Source organism: Cucurbita pepo, chromosome LG05, assembly GCF_002806865.2.
Source record: "Cucurbita pepo subsp. pepo cultivar mu-cu-16 chromosome LG05, ASM280686v2, whole genome shotgun sequence".
Classification (NCBI taxonomy): Eukaryota; Viridiplantae; Streptophyta; class Magnoliopsida; order Cucurbitales; family Cucurbitaceae; genus Cucurbita; species Cucurbita pepo.
In genome coordinates this window covers 6,373,174-6,391,505 of record NC_036642.1, presented here as the reverse complement: position 1 = coordinate 6,391,505, position 18,332 = coordinate 6,373,174, and the positions used below count along the sequence as shown (strand labels likewise).

Here is an 18,332-nt window from a genome sequence, read left to right as displayed (position 1 = left end):
AAAAAAAAAAAAAAAAAAAAAAAAAAAACATTTGTTTCAGACCAAACACGCAGAGCGCACTCATTAGAATGTAAATTTAGGGTTTGTGGGGCCCACAGTGCACGTGATCCCATTCTTCCACGCGCCCAACTCTCCACTTTTTCCTCCTATTTTCTGCATTAAAATAATGTTTTTCTCATCCAATATGTTTCCTTTTCTTTGGAAATAAAACAATAACTCTTTTTAACATTTTCTTTCCCTTTTTATTTTTTTAAAAAATATTAAATTATTGATCAAAGCTAATGGTAAAAGTTATTTTATAGATTTTTCTGTAAGAAAATTTTGAAAGTTTACGAGTATTTTTGAGTCAAAATACAAAATTTACGATTTTTCTTTTATTAATTTGACCTTTTAAAAAAATATTTAAAAGTTGAAAAAATTCATCGAATCAACATATCTATCAATGATAAAGCGTCAAACAATTGCCACTTTTGATGGTAATGGATTTGAGATTGTGTAACACTCACTTTCCAGCCACAAGTGAGCTAAGCCAATTCATTCTTGCGCTGCCTACACGACCAAGCAACGTATGCTTAAGCCTCTGGTTTTGGTTTAAGAAGAAAGTTTTAGAAAACGGGGCAGAGAGATTTCAAAGAAATGGGTGTAATATGTGATGCAAGGAAAAAGGCAACAACAAGAGCTTACAACATGTAACTATAACATGTAACTCTGTGAGAAGTTGACAAATATCATATATGTATATATATATATATATAAAAAAATATATTATAAATAAAAAAAAAAATGATATAGTTGAAAAGGTAATTAAGACATGAAATGATTTAATTATCCATAATTGAACGCTAAAATTATGGTTTGTGTTGGTTAATTACAACCTCTCGTAAAACAAACCGGTACGGGTAGCCTTCGCCTTGAATTTTCAACCTTTATTTTCCCCTTTTAGTCTCTCTCTCCTCCGCCTCTCTCTCTAAGCTAAAAAGCGAAGGGGGAAAAAAGGAAAGCCTGATCCCCTCTGCAAATAAACCCTTCTTTTTGCATCGTCTTCTCGAATCATCAACTCTTCGCTTCAAGCAATCGGTAAGTTCTTCTGCATTTTTCGCCTGCACTTCCCTGTTGTTTCTTCTTCTTTACCGTTTTTCCTTTTCGATATCCGCCCACAAGAGGAGCTTCTGTCGTTGTCATTCAAATTCCGGCCTCGATGTGGCGGTCGTGGAGCAAATCGATGGTTCAGATTCCTGATAAGACCTCGCAGTCCTCTTCCTTCTCTTGCTCCTCTTTCAAAGACGTTCAAGAACTTTTCGCTGAAGAAACCGCTAAACCTACCTCCAGAAAGGCCTCAATCGTCTTCCATCGAGTCCGATTTGTTAATTCCTTGCTCAAAGCATGGTCTAATGCTCCGCCGGATGGTCAATCGCAGCGTCGGTTTCAGTCTGAGCCTGAACCGGTTCTCAAATTACTAGACCCTAAATCGACTAAACCGACGCAGGTTCCGACGCGATCCGAGGCTGTACCGCTTTTGGACAAACAAATTTTGGTTTACTTCACGAGCCTACGCGTTATCCGGTCTACTTTTGAAGACTGCCGGACCGTCCGCTCGATTCTGCGAGGTTTCCGCGTTTCGGTCGATGAACGAGATCTGTCGATGGATTCGGGATTTGTGTCGGAGTTACATCAACTAATCGGTAGAAGGAAGGTGGCCTTGCCGGCGGTTTTCATCGGTGGCAAATATATCGGCGGGGCGGAGGAAGTCAGAGAGCTACATGAGATCGGTGAGCTGAAGAAGCTGATAGATGGGTTGCCGACGGCGGATTACGGCGTGTGTGAGGTCTGCGGCGGCTTCAGGTTCATTCTGTGTGAAGAGTGCAATGGAAGCCACAAATTGTTCTCGGAGAAAAGTGGATTCAAGATGTGTACGGTTTGCAACGAGAACGGTCTGATCAGGTGCCATTCTTGCTCTTCTGCTATATTTTGAATCATTCTGATCCCTTCTCTTCCCAAAATTTAAAGAAAGAAAACAAAAAAAAAAAAAAAATGTAAGAAATCATCCCCTTAAAAGGAATGAGAAAACAAAAAGAAAAAACTAATTTCGATTGACTAATTGTTCATTAGTTTTTCTTTTCTTGGATCAGTTCTTAACATTTTTGTATCTAAAAAGTAGCTTATAACGAGTTTAGCTTCTTCTTCTTCTTCTTATTAAGCTGCCGCCATAGAAATCTCTGGTAATGTTGTTGTTTGCAGAAGAAAGAAAGCAATCACAAAAATTGCTTAATTATTTCCTCTCTTCCCCCCCCNAATTCATTTCAATTATAATCTCCGATCAAAAAATCAAAACTAGCAGCAGCTTTAGAATTAAAAGATTTGGTGGCTACCTACCTGCCTTCAATTTGCTTGTAGAACCAGAAATAGGTACAGTTACAAATAATTGATTCAATTCATAATGTGAGGAACTTAATTCCTCTGTTTGAACAATTAAAAAATATATATCCAAACCCATAATGTTCTTAACGCAAACATATTCCTCTTCAAAATCTTTTTATCTTTTGAGCCCATTATTCTTTGCTTATCCAATGTGTCTGTCACCATTGATGTATTACCAATTTTAGACGGCCTAATTCACCCAAAACTTTGATATCAAATTTGGGAAGATTTTGAATGTTCTTAACTCTTTGATTTGATTGTGATTGGTTCATACGTGTAACCTCCATTTTTACAACTAATCATCATTGTTAGGGTTATCTGTCATTGGATGAGAATGAATAATAGATTCTTAAGAATAAAATGTTTACAATAATATTGCAATAAATTATATATTTGTGTTTGTATTTGTTAGTAAATTAGCATAATGGAATTGTTAATTTACTAATTTATTATAAATTAAATTTTGTACAGCCTATTTGATTATAAATTTAATTTAAATATCTAAAACTTTTTTTTTCTTTTTCTTTTTTTGTTTATAATTCAACTATATATGGTTGGAGGATTCGAATATCTAATTTTTTTTGGACTTATGGCTTCAACATTTAAAGCACTAAATACGAAAATGACTTATTTTAATGTCTCATCTTTCATAATTCGTTTTCGAGATTATTCAAATTTATCTTAAAATTATTGCGTAACTTTTATAACGATTTAGTCGTTTAAATGATATAAAGATTCGTGACATTAAAAATCATACACAAAATGTTCAAGTGATGTTGTAAGAGAACCTTAAGGGTATTGGGGCTTAATCAAAGTAGCCCAACATCGGGAAGGTAGAACAAGCAAATTCAAGAAAATAAAACCAACAAATTCAAAATAGTCGAGTATGAATTATGTCTATTAGGATTAAAAAAAGTTTCGAATCGTTGGATGAAAGTCCCACATCGGCTAATTTAGGGAATGATCGTGAACTAATAATCAAGGAATACTTTTTTCATTGGTATGAGGTCTTTTGGGAAGCCTAAAGCAAAGTCACGAGAGCTTATGCTCAAAGTGGACAATATCATACCATTATGGAGAGTCGTGTTCATTTAACTCGAATAACTCAAAGTTCTATTAGACAGAAAAAAAAAAGAAGTTAATTAGACACTTTGTGAATCAAAAATAAAAGTTGAATTTCAAGCCACAAACTACTACAGACTCAAATAAAAACCGACTTGATAATTTTGATTGTTTAATAACATGCATTTCAATAAACAATGTTCGATATGTTTCATAAAAGATTTACGTAAGGGATATAATGAAAATCGTTCACAAAATATTCATAAAAAATTATGACTGAGATCTCTTTCTAGTACAGTTTGTGTATGCATTCGTATCAACTACATAACTCACGTTATAAATGAAAATAAGAGTATTATAAATGAGTGTAAAAAGAGATCTTAAGTTTTTTTTTTTTTTTTTTTTTTTTTTTTTTTTTTTTTTNGGTATCTAAACACTATATATCAGAGTGTGACTTCCACAAGAATATTATTTAGGGTCTAGAGGTTCAATCGCTCTCACCAATGCTACAACTTATCTCTTCCTAGAGATGATCGAACTCCTCTCAGAATGTAGCCTAAACTCATGAAAGGAGAAGATTTAAGTGGAGAAGATCTAGGTTAAAAACAATCCTAAAATTCACACGCACTCTGATGAAGTTACGTTCATGCCTTTCGATGATTCTTCTTCAAAATTAATTCCACTAAACTCTTCAGCAAACAAGTTTAAACTCAAAATTTTGAAGGAGATCGTAACAATTATTTAAACAATTCTATATTATCGTACCGATTGAAGTAAGTATTAAGAAAGATGCAATTGGTAGAGAGACAAGAAATCCTAAATCCATCCATTGGAAAAGGACAAATGGTGTATGCAAAGGGACCAAACAACAGATAAGAAGCAATTAAATTGATATATATATATATATGTATGTATTTGCATGAAAGGCGTTGGGTGTTGCCAATTGAAGGCCAGTGGATATCCATCCACATATAGTTGGATATGGCAATGTCTATTAAAAGTTAGCATGAGACAAGTCCTCTAATTTCAAGACAAAAACTAGACCAACCAAGACCCACTCCAACTTTCCTTCATTCTAACTTTCTACGTAAAAAACTTCTACAAACCCATCTTCAAATATATGCAAATTCGAACGGAAAGTTCATAGACTCGTAGATTGTACCGGTGAGATCCCACGTTGGTTGGAGAGGAGAACGAAACGTTCTTTATAAGGGTGTGGAAACTTCTCCTTAACAAATGCGTTTTAAAAACCTCAAGCAGAAGTCTGAAAGGAAAAATCCAAAAAGGACAATATCTTGTGGGTTTGAGCTATTACAAATAGTATCAGAGTCAAGATATCGAGTGATGTGTTAGTGAGGAGGTTGAGCCCTAAAGGGGGATGGACACATGACTGTGTACCAACAAGGACGTTGGGTCTCGAAGGGGTGGATTGGGGGATCTCACATCAACTGAATAAGGTAATGAGTGCCAGTGAGGATGCTAGGTCTTGAAGGGAGATGGATTGTGAGATCCCAGATCGGTTGGAGAGAAAAGCGAAACATTTTTTATAAAAACCAGAAAATCCCAAAAAGATATCGGTTAGCAGTGGACTTGAGCTATTACAGTATCGAATAATCTTGAAGGAAAGTAGAAAGAAGACAATATTCATTAGTGGTGGGCTTTAGCTATTCCAATATCGAACATTTTGAACGTCTAATAAACGCAGAACTATATCCACATCTCCTCGAAACTTCCCACCCGACATAAAAAGCTATTCTCATTAAAGACCATACATCAATTCATGGGAAGCAAGAAGCCACCGGCCGCCGGTGAGAAGCAAACATCCGAAGAAAATGGGCAGTCAAATTGGGAGAAAGCTGTGATTTCACGGTCGGTCTTTTCTTGAACGTAAATTTGACGACATGCCATGCGATGCCCTTTTCTTATCCATTAATCCAAATGGGCCTTGTGTTTTGGCAGTTGCTGGTGCAGGCCACAGCTGCCAATGCCTTTCGACAATTATTTATTTATTTATTTATTTATTTATTTATTTATTTGTAATGTTTTTAAATGGGTTTCTTGTGCATTATTTATTTAACCTACGACGTGGTGGAAACGTGGGGTTTCAAGAATTTCAAGTAATTTAATCCATATTTCCAAGTAATTTGATTTGACCAATTGAGGAATTTGTACCACAATTTTATTGCTGCAAAACAGATTAAATTAAACAAAATAAAAATACAACAAAATACCTTTTATTAATGTTTTTTTTTTTTTTCTGGGTTGAATTTGAAACAAATAATAAATTAGAAATTACCAATTTAACCTCTATAATAGGTTCTTTTTGTGTGTTGGAGATAAAAGCAAGTACATGAAAAAAGAACTGAAACCTAAAATCCTAAACAATATCTTTAAAATAAATACTATTTTTTAGGATTTTATGAAACAATAAGAGCTAATTTAGTTCACAGTGTGTTATAAACCTATTATTATTATTATTTGAAGTTAAATTGAAAAAAAAAATTAAAAACAAAAGTATTAAAATCAGCCGCCGGGATTATTGGATACAGTCAGTCCTCCGCATGGTCGTAACATACACCAGAAATACGACGACATGTCGTTTTAAATACGCTATTTAATTTTCCTGGAAAATTGAAGGAAGAAAAGGAGAGAAACAGAGCACGAGGTCGGCACATGGTGTTGATGGGAAGGAGAAGGACGGCGCTATAAATTGAAGGAAGAAAAGTCGTCGGAGCCGAATCACCGATAATTCGGTTCTTTTTTTTTTTTTTTTTTTTTTTTTTTTTTTTTTTTTTTTTTTTTTTTTTTTTTTNCATCGGCTCTGAATCGGTCATAATATTTAGATTCTGTGACTGTGAGAAAGTTGGCAAAATTTTTACGCGCTTTCGTCTCAGACCCATCTGAATTTGCTCCACTTCCATAGCTACAACAACATTCCTGTTTTGTCTAAACTAGATCTCTGTTTCCGGCCGGTGTGGATATGGGGATGGATGAACGGTGGGGATTTCGCCGGCAGAGGCAGCGATGGGCGGTGCTGGCGGCGGCGGCGCTGATGTTTTTTCAGAATGTGGGTCTCTGTTTTTCTCTGAATAATGAAGGTAAGAGATTCTGGGTGGGTATGGGAGTGGGTTTTGGTATGGACTCAAAAGTGGGTTTGTTTGGATGCAGGTTTGGCGTTGTTGAGGATTCGGGAAGCAATTGTGAGAGACCCTTATGGAGCTTTGTCGACCTGGAATGATAAGGATGAACATGTGGATCATTGTTCTTGGTTTGGTGTTGAGTGCTCTGATGGGAAAGTGGTGATACTGTGAGTGAATTCCTCCATGGTTTTGAGGTTTTGAAAGATTTGGCCATAAATGTTGAGCTTTTTTTTTTTATTGAACTTGCAGGGATTTGAGAGATCTTTGTCTTGGAGGAACATTGGCACCGGAAATGGGCAAATTGACACACATCAAATCCATGTAAGTAGCAGAAACAATGGTCTTTTTTTGAGCTTAATCTTCTTCCAAGCTCAATTTTTGGGTGTGTTCTTGTTTGTTGCAGCATTCTAAGGAACAACTCGTTCCATGGAGGTGTTCCTGAAGAGATTGGAGGGTTGCTTGAACTGGAGGTTTTGGATTTGGGATTCAATAATTTCTCTGGGCCATTTCCATTGGATCTTGGCATTAACTTGGCTCTAACAACCTTGTAAGGATTGAATCAATCACTGGCTGGTTTTCTGTTCATTGGTTTCAATATCTTTCAGACTATGCTGAGATTCTTTTATGGTTCTTGCAGGCTTCTCGATCATAATGAATTCATTGGCAGCATAACTCCTGAAGCCTATGAACTCGAGTTGCTATCTGATGTGGGTTACCGGAGGCAGCTGCTAGGAGTAGGAATTCAATCACTAGAGAATCAAGTTAACATGAATGGAAGGAGGCTGTTATCCCCGTCTCCGGGACCTTCCTTCATTTCGTTACCACCATCTTCATTTGATTCATCTCCATCTCCATCTCCATTGTTACCTTCAGATCCATCATTCCCTCCAGCACCTTCCCCGAGTTCCCCATCGGTATCTCCTGCAAAGTCTCCAGCCTCACGGAGGTTAGCACCTGCTCCTAGCCTCCGTTTGAGTCCTGCACGACCACCCACTGCAGCTCCAACTCTACCCGCGCCAGCTCCTGCAAGGACACCAGTTCATGTTCCCACACTGCCACGCTCCAATTGGTTTCCTCCACACTCCTCAGCTCCATCTCCTAGTCTGATTAGGGAGAGTAATAGGAACAATAATCACAAAATTCAAATGTTGACAGGAATTATAGCTGGATCGTTGTTCTTTTTAATTATAACTGTCAGCATTTTGGTATTTCGAAGCAGTAAGGTTGTTACCGTGAAGCCTTGGGCCACAGGTTTGAGTGGACAGCTGCAGAAGGCATTTGTAACAGGTTTGCTTTCTTTCCTCAAACGAAAAGAAACTGGAGAAGAGAAGAATACCTCAAGTCTTTAGCTCGATACTTACACGGGTCGTAATTTCAGGTGTCCCCAAGCTTAAACGATCCGAACTTGAAGCAGCTTGTGAAGACTTCAGTAATATAATTGAATCCTTTTCAGACATCACTGTCTATAAGGGAACTCTTTCCAGCGGGGTTGAAATAGCTGTGACATCAACTGCAGTGACATCAAATGCAGATTGGTCAAAAACTAAAGAGGAACAGTTCAGGCAAAAGGTATAAGGAGACAAGGCTTCTTCAAAGTTCATCAGTATAGTTTTGAAAATTCCTGAACTTTCTTTTCTTCTTCATGTTTGCAGATTGAAACTTTATCAAGGGTGAACCACAAGAACTTCGTTAGCCTCATCGGGTTTTGTGAAGAAGCGCAGCCATTCACAAGGATGATGGTTTTTGAATATACTCCAAATGGAACACTCTTCGAGCATCTCCACAGTAAGTGTTTTTTTTTCTTCTATAAACATGTTGAAGGTGCATTGTTCTTCCAAAGTTCATGATATCATCCTTCTTGCAGTAAAAGAAGCAGAGCACTTGGACTGGGAGATGCGATTACGAATAGCAATGGGTGTGGCATACTGCTTAGACCATATGCACCAGCTCAATCCGCCTGTCATACACAGACATCTTTGTTCTTCATCAGTTTACCTCACGGAAGACTATGCTGCAAAGTTGTCGGATTTTAGCTACTGGAATGAAGCAACAGCAGCAAAGTTAGGATCAGCAACGGTGGAGCACTTGGAAACTTCACCTGCAGATTCAGAGAGCAACGTTTATAGCTTTGGGGTGATTTTGTTAGAAATGATTACAGGTAGAGTTCCATTCTCGGTTGATAATGGCTCTCTTGCAGATTGGGCATCAGATTTTCTGAAGGGAGAGCAGTCATTAAGAGATATAGTTGATCCGATTCTAAGCTCTTTCAAAGAAGAACAGCTTGAGAATTTGTCTCAAGTGATAAAAATGTGTGTCCAGCCCGAGCTGGAGCGAAGACCGACAATGCACGAAATTGCTGCAAGGTTGAAAGAAATCACAGCATTGGAACCTGATGCAGCAATGCCAAGGGAATCTCCACTATGGTGGGCCGAACTTGAAATCCTATCTACAGAAACAAGCTGAGTTTAAGTTGATCATCAAGTTCAATGTTAACATATGCTATCCTTTCTTTTAGGGTTTGAAAATTTTTTTGTGGCTTGTAGCAATTGTTTGCTTGGCTGTAAAATGTAAAATAGCAGCAGGGTTGAGTAGGGAAGATGCTGTTCTCCCCTGATACAAGGTGGTAACAAAAGAAACTTGTACATAGAAAAAGCTGCTAAGCCTATGTTGTAAAAGCTCCACAACATGAATGTGTATATGCATGTCTCTTCAAAGATAAGGATCATGCTTTTCTGTGTGTTTTGCATCATCGCTGTGTTACCTCATTTTCTTTAATATAATGCACCTTTAACAAAAGAAACTACAAGGTTGAAGGCTTCAAATGTTTGACCCAAGGAACAATCATCAAGCTCTTTCACACTGCACATGCCAAAGCAGAAGGGGAAGGGAATGGGAAGCGAATGGTTTGAAGATGTGAATAATGGAAGCTGAGTGGCGACAGAAACAGGACAGATAAACACATGGATATTCTATTGGAGGAATTTTCCTGCGTGTTGTATGGGAACTTCCATATAATAATATTATACACAACAAACAACAATTAGGCAGTACCATGCCTGCCTCAGCCAATCATGTGAATCTTTAGCAGAGAAAATTAAAAAAAAAATCATTTTGGGTAGATTTTATTGTTTGCAATTCAACTTATATAGACTTTTAGAGCTTCAGTCTGTTCGGTTTAATTTGAACTCATCTGTAATGGGGTGGGTTGGTTTGATGAGTTCAGCCACATATATACTCAATTTTGACGTCAACTTTTTTGTTCTCCTCAACACAATGTATGGTTTTGGTGTTAGTTAAGGCCTAATCTATATATATTAACCCGACCGACACACTAAAAAGGATGGGTTGGTTCCTTTTACTGACATTATAAGAAAAGACGTCTTGCATCAATCATATAGGCACAGAAATTATTGGCATTAAACAGAGTATTGTAATAATGGAATGGTGTAAAACCTGGATGTCCAACGAAGGGACAGACCATGTGTTGTCTTCTGAAGGCCACATCCAAGGTGCTGTCAAACATAACATTCCGGAGTTCACGAGCAAGGCTTCACAAACTCTTTCTTTAAACAGCCGGCCCATTCACTTGATCTTCTCCTTTTTCTATTTGGTTGTCTTATTCTGGTTCTCATTTGACCCGATCCACCTACAAAAAGTAGACTGTTTTTTTCCTTTTCAATCTAGCGTTTGATTCACAGCGAAAACCAGATTCTTCACCCTTGAGACACTGAAGAAACGAGAGCCTGCACTAAGGATTTAACAATATCTATTTTCCTTGTACAATCTATACAGAAATGGCTAGCTAGCACAATATCATAGAGATTAGCATCAGCCTTCTTACCTACAAGATTCATTTCCCAAAGCTATCTCTCTGCCTCAAGTCCTTGCTCAGCACAAACATACATTAGGAGTCTTTCATGAACCACCCCATGAATTGAAGAGCCTACATCTTCAAGAACCCAATTGGATAACTGTCCACTGTTGGATGATGAAATACCCACATCGACTAATTTAGGGAATGATCATAGGTTTATAATCAAATAATACTCTCTCCATTGGTATGAGGACTTTTGGGGAAGTCCAAAACAAAGTCATGAGAGCTTATGCTCAAAGTGGCAATATCATACCATTGTGGAGAGTCGTGTTCGTCTAATATACACCATCAGCTAAAATCTCTGCCTGATACCCCTCAACAAGGTCAATGTTGTCTTTATCGAGTTCAGCCACTATCCCCTCTCTTGCACAACTTTCGAGTTCGTGTAGAGCTTTTTTCATTAAACTCTTTAACCACAGTAATCATGGCAATGAGGTAGCCGTATACCTCTGGGTTTAATCCAGAATGTCTGCAGCAGCATTTTCTCTGCACCCCTATAGTCACTATCAACCTAGGAGGATTGATTATCATCATTAGCAATTGAATTTTCACTTGAAGTTGTACTGAACAAGCATAGCAATTTGAAAGAACTTATTTAAGATCCCTGGGCAACCAATCCACTACCATTACAACATAAATAGCGACATTAAAAGCCAAGTCAACAACTGAAAAATGACTTATGGAAGAGACCAGAAAGAGGTATACTGTGACTAATGGGGGAATAAGCTCCAAAGAAGATGACAATAAACAAAAAGTTTTCAGTGAATGAAACTAACAACAACAAGGTTCAAGTGAAAAAAAAAAAAACCGGAAGGAAGTTATTCATGGTTTTTCCAAATCCTTGTCTGCAGAAATAAACTTATGTCCAACACTAACATAATAGTAGGTTCAAACATGCATACCCATATTAGAACGCAGCTTAACCATACATCGTCCCAAGTGGACGCCCATCTAGCTCTATGTTAAAAACTTGCACAGTTCTTCCAGAACCCCTTCAATTGTGACTACACAAACACAACGCCAGAAAATATCCTTCATCACATTTAAGAAAGTCACCACAACAAAAATTTGGTCTCAATACAGTGATCATAATCAAAATCCAATAAGATCAAGATACTAACCACCTAAATGAGTAAACTAGAGGAGTAGATTAAAGAAGGTGTCTCAAGTAAGCACTCTCAATGATCAGAAATTGAGGATTCAAAATATGACATCCAAAGCTAGTAAACAATGATTGAAGAGCTAAAGCCTCAAGAGCACACCATAAATCTCTCCCTTCCTGAGAGAAGCACACAAGCACGAGCTCTGATTCCCTCGCTGAAACACGGTCATTCATTTCTCCAAGAACCTCGAATGGTTGTTGAACACAACATTGTAGATATTACGCTTGGGATGAAAAACTTGTAGATTTATTTCTAAAATGTCTAAATATTTATTGTTAAAATATATAGGCATTGGCTCGTACAATTATATTGGGCTTGATCCTATGTCCTAGTGATGATTTTTTAACAATCGTTCTTCCAATTCCTTGATTGCCTAAAAGATCCATCTTCCATTTCGTCTTCATCTGTCACTCGTAAGGTCCAGCTCAATTGATTAGAACAACCTTAGGTCCCGAAACTTAGCGGCTATCAAAACAAAGTAGAATTCTGGTGGTTGCAAGTAATACGAGGAAGCATAAAGAAAAATGTTACCAGCGAACGATATATACTCATTTTGTACTTCTAATTCAAAGCACCAAATTCAAACTAAAATTTAAAATAACCTACGAACTTCAACGCCAAGGTTTCGCAACTCGTAAAGCGAGACACAGAAGAATCATCGAGTCCGTCACCTAAAATTTCTAAAAAAGAAACCAGAACATTAAGGTTTCCACCGCATCAATTTGAGTGCAATTTGAGCTCGAATTACAGTAGCAAATTAAAAGAAAACCAAACGAAAGCAGGGCGGAACAGAGAGCGAGAAAGAAACCCCTTGAAGAAGCTGTGAATTGAATCTGAGTTGATGATCGGAAAAAACGAAACGCTAACCTTCTGGCGGAGGATTGAGCGACGGTAATGGTGGAAATCGGAGTGAGTGGTCGCAATGGCAGCGTTTTTGCCGCCAACTGCAACACAAAGCCTGCGGAGTTTTATATCATAATTCTTAATGTAAAATGTATGTTGCGAAATTACGTGATTACCCCCGTAGTTAAATATTCTCAATATTTATATTCCGGGTTTCTTTTTCTATAATTATTTACGCCAATTATTTGATTACGTAAAGTACAATTAAATAAAAAGATTAAAACATTTTATTAATCTTTGATTTTACTTTTAAAGTCAACCATCCTTTACGTAAAATACAATTAAATATTATTATAAATGAGTTTGACGTGAGTTAAAATTTCAACGCATTAAATATTTAAATGACAAAAAAATATTTAAAAAGATATACAAATTAAATATATATATATATATATGTAATTCTGTCGCAAATATTTGTAGTAAATGTAATACTTACAAAATGCAAACTAATTTCATAAAAATACACTATAATGGGCCGAGGGGAGCGGCCCAACAACAGAACAAATGATCGCAGCTCGGCCCATAGAATAAATTAATGGGCCGCGAATATTTGGGCTTATGTAAATTTATGAGCTTAAATGAAATTGGCAAAGGCCCAACCAAAATCATGGCCCGAATAGAGTACGTCGGAATATCGTGAAAGATGACTTCTTTGTTAGTCGGATCAGCTTGCCTTCTTGTTATCCAAAAGTCAGTCAAACTGAGTGGGCCCCACCCCTACTGACGAAAAAACTAATGGATACTTGAAACGAACTGTCCTCTTACGAGAACTATACTCGTTATTTATTGGTTATTAGGTTTAATATAAATTCATATCGCTTTACAATTATATATTTGTCTGATGGTGCACTAATTCTTTCCAGTGGTCCAGAAACGGAGAAGTTTGTTTTCAAAGAATGTGGTAGACACAAGATGAAGCGATGTGAAAACGAGTATCAGAAATAGCACCCGATTTCAAAATCGAGACAAACAGATGGAAGTTGGGTGTGTATGTTTGGATTTAGTTTTGGCAATGAACAATAATTAATCACCAAATTTGATGAGCAAATTTTAGAATGTAAACACTTGAAATCTCCTTCACATAACCCATAAATTGCAAAGACATGTTTCTATTTTAGGAAGATTAGGGGTTTGGCCTAACTCATCCATGGCTCATTTGAAAACCCTAATGTTCCAAAACTCCCTCCTACCCCTTTTGGCTTCCTTTAAACCCTAATAATTCCATACTCTTTAAGCCTTTGAGCTCAAGGGGTTTTTTTCATCGATGCGAAGGGAACAAAAAAAAAAGTGCATCGAGATATGGATATTGATGTTTCGATCAACAAAAATGGTCACAATGTAAAGATGGATGTAACGATCCATACCCATGATTCAAAATTTGAATTTGACACCTAATATCTCGACATTCCCCTGCGCGAAATGGTCATGTTACTTACTCTTTACTTCTAAGAGAAAACTATCTCTACAGACCAACACGAGTTTTTCCAACATGTTTTGTTTTCACTCACATGCGTCTTAAGAAAATTTCCAGGAGATCTCTCAATATAGAATTGCTTCGAACAAAACATGCTTAACTTTGGAGTTCCTATGATTGAGCTACCAAAAAAGAAGGTGCACCTCGTTGGTATATATAATAACTTTCAAATTCTTTTAAGCATTTCTTAGTCATCCTATCTTTAGGATCACTGTCGTTCAGATGTGGTATCGGTTTATTCATATACCCCTTTTTTACTTGGATGTTATAATGGAAGAACATGATGAGTGACCTACGATTATGGAAGAAATGCTCCGAGTATTAAGGTAAATTACATCAAAGCTATTTATATATCAATAATTAAAATCTAAAACTTTGGTACATCTTCAATTTTAGAACATAACTTTACGAATCTAATATAAATTAAAAAAGACATTTTTACGAATCTTATAACAAAAATGAACAAAGATGAACGTGTTTTTCTTCTTTCTTCATTCTACTCTGATAACATGAGGCAATGATTAAATCGAGATCGAGAGCACATGTCGCGAAAGGGTTTAACCCTTTTCATTTATTCTTTCATACCTCTCTTGGGTCTACAAAGAGAGGTCTATTTGGTGGGCCATTTTTCCATTCCAAGACACTATCCTCCTCACTCTTCAAGGCCTTTACACACCACAAATCTTCCGAACATGATAGCAATTTCCAATGAGGAATAGCCATCTTCAGCTCATCATCTTCCCCACCAATCTCTGTAACAATAGCCTTACAATCCTTCGCATTACTCAAAGCCAAATTATGAACAAATTCACACAATACCCCAACCAATCTCTCAGAACAAGCCCCTTCATGATGCAACCCATAAACAAAATAAAACCCAAATGCCTTGAAATAATCAGGCACCAAAATCACCTTCAAACAAGGCAACATTTTCTCCATCATTTTTAAGCTCTTTGTATAAACCACCCATGGAAATGGAGCTTTTCCTAGTCTTAACTTAAAAACTTCCCCACTGTTCCATAGACTCACCACAGCCCAGCTCGACCGTATGTCGAACGTATGTCGTGGCGGCTGTTTCTTGTAATGTGCTACCCATGTCCCTAAGCTCAAATTGTTCTTCAATATGCTGTTTATGTCTTTGGGGAAGAACTCCGTTGATGTCATGTGTTTTTTGTAAATTTCTTCTGCTTCTTCTATTTTCAGCTTTTGAATTCTGATTTCTGATTGGTTGATTTTGTATGGATAATTTGTTACTGGGTTCACCAGAATTCTTCCCGTTCTGAATTTTACATACCTGTTTCAATTATGAGTGATTAGTTCATAATTAGAGATTTAATTACCTTAAAAAAAACATGTTTAATTCAATACCTCATGTGATTAATGAAGAGATTAACAGAGGCATGATTATCTTTCTCTGTCGCCATGCAACAGTAATCAACGTCATTAGCTACAAACCAATCTTCCAAATCATGGACAAGGCTGGACCCAATCCCACGGCGGCGAAACGGCGGCGCAACTCTCAGCCCAAGAATGTAGCCCACTTTCGCCGCCAAACCCGGCGGTTTATGAGTACTAAAAAACGCTGTCTTTATCGAGCCTTGAATGACTCCAACCACCTCGTTGTTCCACTCTGCCACCTAACTCAACTGATTAAGATATAAATATCCAATAATTAAAAAAAATGAAGAAATTAAATTACCAGCATTTTATATAAGGGACTGTGACGAATCCTACAAATGGGGTCACCCAATGTGTCAGTGAAGAGAAACACACGTTTTGATGACCCAATTTCGCATCGTTGTTCGAGATCAGCTACTTGAGCTCTATCTGATAATCGACTCTCTTCATAGTTTCGAATAACGAAATCCTTCGACCCCATTAATTAAAAAATGGATTGAACTTATATTAAGAGAAAAACAATAACGATACTCGTAAGATAGAATGAATGATAATTATAAGAACGATCTCGGGAATTTATATAATAAGAGGGAAGAAGGGGATTGTAAATGGTATCAACATCAACCTAATTTTCAAAGTGATTAATGATAGAACGTGTTGGTTGTCTCTTATTTACCCTTTGTTAAAATTTTCTTTTACTTGATATAGGCAGACCATGTTAGGATAACCATATTTGCCCTCACAAAAATTCTCCCTTTTTTTCTTTATTAATTATCCAATTATTTTGCATATCATATATAAATATGGCTCGACATCAGTGGAAGTTACGCTCGCATCTGATACTCAAATCTTGTTCACCCCAGATGAACGTTTTGAGTAAATTGGAACCTCGTAAAATCATGTCGGGTTAGCAATAACTGCTTTGTTCCAGTACCGATTCGTAAGCTAACGGGTCACAGTTTGAGTAGGTATCCTACAAAGAGAATCTCGAGTACTTTCTTTTATTATCAATAGAAAACGAGCGTAAAATTAGAAATTTTTACCTTAAAAAACGCTATATATATAAAGGGAAAAAACATATTGATGACAAGAAAATTACCTCGGATGAAATGAAATTATTGAAGTTTTTTGGGTTTTTTTTTTTTTTTACTTTCCATTTGATCCATTCATATTGGTTAATTTTGGGTGGTCCATTGCTTCCGTAACTTCTAAGCTTCTAAAAACATAAATAAATATATAAAATAAATGAAACTTATTATTGTTAGAAGAACACCACAATGGTACGATATTGTCCACTAAATAAGGCTTTACTTTGGGTTTCTCCAAAACCTCGTACCAATTAAGTTAGTATTTCTCACTTATATATAATCATTCCCTAAATTAGTGTACGTGGGACTTTCATCATCCAACAACAATAATATATTATTATTATTATTATTATTTCCATTATTTGTGGAACTATTTTTTTTCTTTGTTTATTGTACTTAGTTGCAAAATGATGTCAAGGGGGCCCTCCACCACAGCATGCCCCTGGCAAGCGTGTGTAGTGAATGATAAGAAAGCTAATAGGGCTCTAACAACTTTAGGTTAAATCAAATTTAATAAAGTTTTTTATATACTTTAATAATTATAGTTCAAAAAATTAAGTTTTATTTTAATATTTAAATTATAAATTTTACGATTTAAATTAGACATAAATTTTTAATATTAATTTAAAAAAATTAGATTTATTTAAAATTTTATAGATTAAAAAATAATTTTCTTTGAACAAAATAAATTAAAAAGAAAAAGTCTGAGGGGCTCCCCACTCCGGTATGTCTATACTTATTTATATATAGTACAACTAGCTAGTTTTGAATAGTTACCCACAAAAATACAAATTTTATAACGATTGTTTCTAAAACGAACACATCGATTTGAATCTAACATAGGACCATTAAAAAAATATTATTTTTTTTTAAGATTCCATACAAGAATTGTCATGCCATTAAATTACCAGGACAAGTCCTGAATATGATAGAAAATCACCGTAAGAAATCAGACAGTGAGTAGAAAGAGGGGGAAACAAGGCAAGGGAGGAAGATTTAGGGTTTAGGGTTTAGGATTTAGGGTTAAACCCTAAACCCTAAATTTCATGCTGGTCTGTCTTTACCCTTAAACCCTAAATTTCATGTGGGTCTGTCTTAGAGACATCTCTAATTATAACCCGAACTTTTAACTGGAGTTATTAACGTCTTAATCACTGGAGCTATGTTTGGATGAATAGAGCGTATAAGGAAGTGGAGCGAAAAAGAGGAAGGAAGGTACGACGTGTGGGGCGATTGGTTAGGTTAGAGGGGAATGATTGTGTGTGTGTGGGGTGGGGAAGGTAGTTTTATTAGGCATAAAAGAGTGAGAAAGGGCAGGCTGGCATTTTTTATCCAATGTTTCCTATGATTCAATGTGGACCACACCCTCCTATAACTTTTTTATAAAATGTTTCCAAAATTATCCTACTCTTTACCCCAATAACTTCATTAATTGCCAACTCATTCAACAAACTTTATAAATATATTATTCAAATAAATCACATTCTTATTTTTTATATTTATATATACCTTTATTTTTTATATTTTAATTATGATGATAAAACTTTAAAATAATTTTTTTTTAAATTATGTCGAAATATATTAATTATTTATTACTAATTTATATGTTTTAAATGACTAATATACCTTACAGGTTTGCGATTGTGTGGCACTCACTTCTCAGCAGCAAGTGAGTTAAGTCAATTCGTTCTTACATTGCCTATGGCCAAGCGACGTAGGCTCGAGCCTCTGGCCTTGGGCATAGAGATTTCGAAAGAGAGTTTTGAAGGCAAGAATTGAGAAATTGAGATTAGTGTTATATGAGAAGGTAAG

The 18,332-nt window shown here is 36.2% G+C and overlaps 3 protein-coding genes and 1 long non-coding RNA gene across 7 annotated transcripts; 2 read left to right on the top strand and 2 right to left on the bottom strand.

The window, feature by feature from the left end:
• The first annotated feature begins 902 nt into the window (after positions 1-902).
• LOC111794475 (uncharacterized protein At5g39865-like) lies at positions 903-2,189 on the top strand. Its single transcript, XM_023676509.1, has 2 exons — positions 903-1,077; positions 1,162-2,189. The coding sequence occupies exon 2, from the start codon at positions 1,199-1,201 to the stop codon at positions 1,970-1,972; it is 774 nt and encodes a 257-aa protein (XP_023532277.1). The 5' UTR covers positions 903-1,077; positions 1,162-1,198; the 3' UTR covers positions 1,973-2,189.
• A 3,799-nt stretch (positions 2,190-5,988) lies between these two features.
• LOC111794414 (inactive receptor-like serine/threonine-protein kinase At2g40270) lies at positions 5,989-9,367 on the top strand. Its single transcript, XM_023676403.1, has 8 exons — positions 5,989-6,578; positions 6,649-6,787; positions 6,870-6,941; positions 7,024-7,167; positions 7,258-7,907; positions 7,999-8,189; positions 8,273-8,405; positions 8,485-9,367. The coding sequence occupies exons 1-8, from the start codon at positions 6,461-6,463 to the stop codon at positions 9,081-9,083; spliced, it is 2,046 nt and encodes a 681-aa protein (XP_023532171.1). The 5' UTR covers positions 5,989-6,460; the 3' UTR covers positions 9,084-9,367.
• A 99-nt stretch (positions 9,368-9,466) lies between these two features.
• On the bottom strand, positions 9,467-12,594 carry LOC111794531. Of its 4 annotated transcripts, none has more exons than XR_002815105.1 (5): positions 12,525-12,594; positions 11,397-12,328; positions 10,748-11,005; positions 10,462-10,598; positions 9,467-10,347 (listed from the first exon to the last, which is right to left on the bottom strand). It is a non-coding gene; the product is annotated as an uncharacterized LOC111794531 (long non-coding RNA). The 4 variants fall into 4 exon arrangements; XR_002815104.1 differs by having other exon boundaries at positions 11,397-11,498; positions 11,757-12,588; XR_002815103.1 differs by having other exon boundaries at positions 9,467-10,363; positions 11,397-12,588.
• A 1,899-nt stretch (positions 12,595-14,493) lies between these two features.
• Positions 14,494-15,999, bottom strand: LOC111794452 (probable N-acetyltransferase HLS1-like). The gene is made up of 3 exons (XM_023676481.1): positions 15,734-15,999; positions 15,403-15,671; positions 14,494-15,328 (listed from the first exon to the last, which is right to left on the bottom strand). Exons 1-3 carry the CDS (start codon positions 15,911-15,913, stop codon positions 14,614-14,616), a joined length of 1,164 nt encoding a protein of 387 aa, XP_023532249.1. The 5' UTR covers positions 15,914-15,999; the 3' UTR covers positions 14,494-14,613.
• Positions 16,000-18,332: the final 2,333 nt, after the last annotated feature.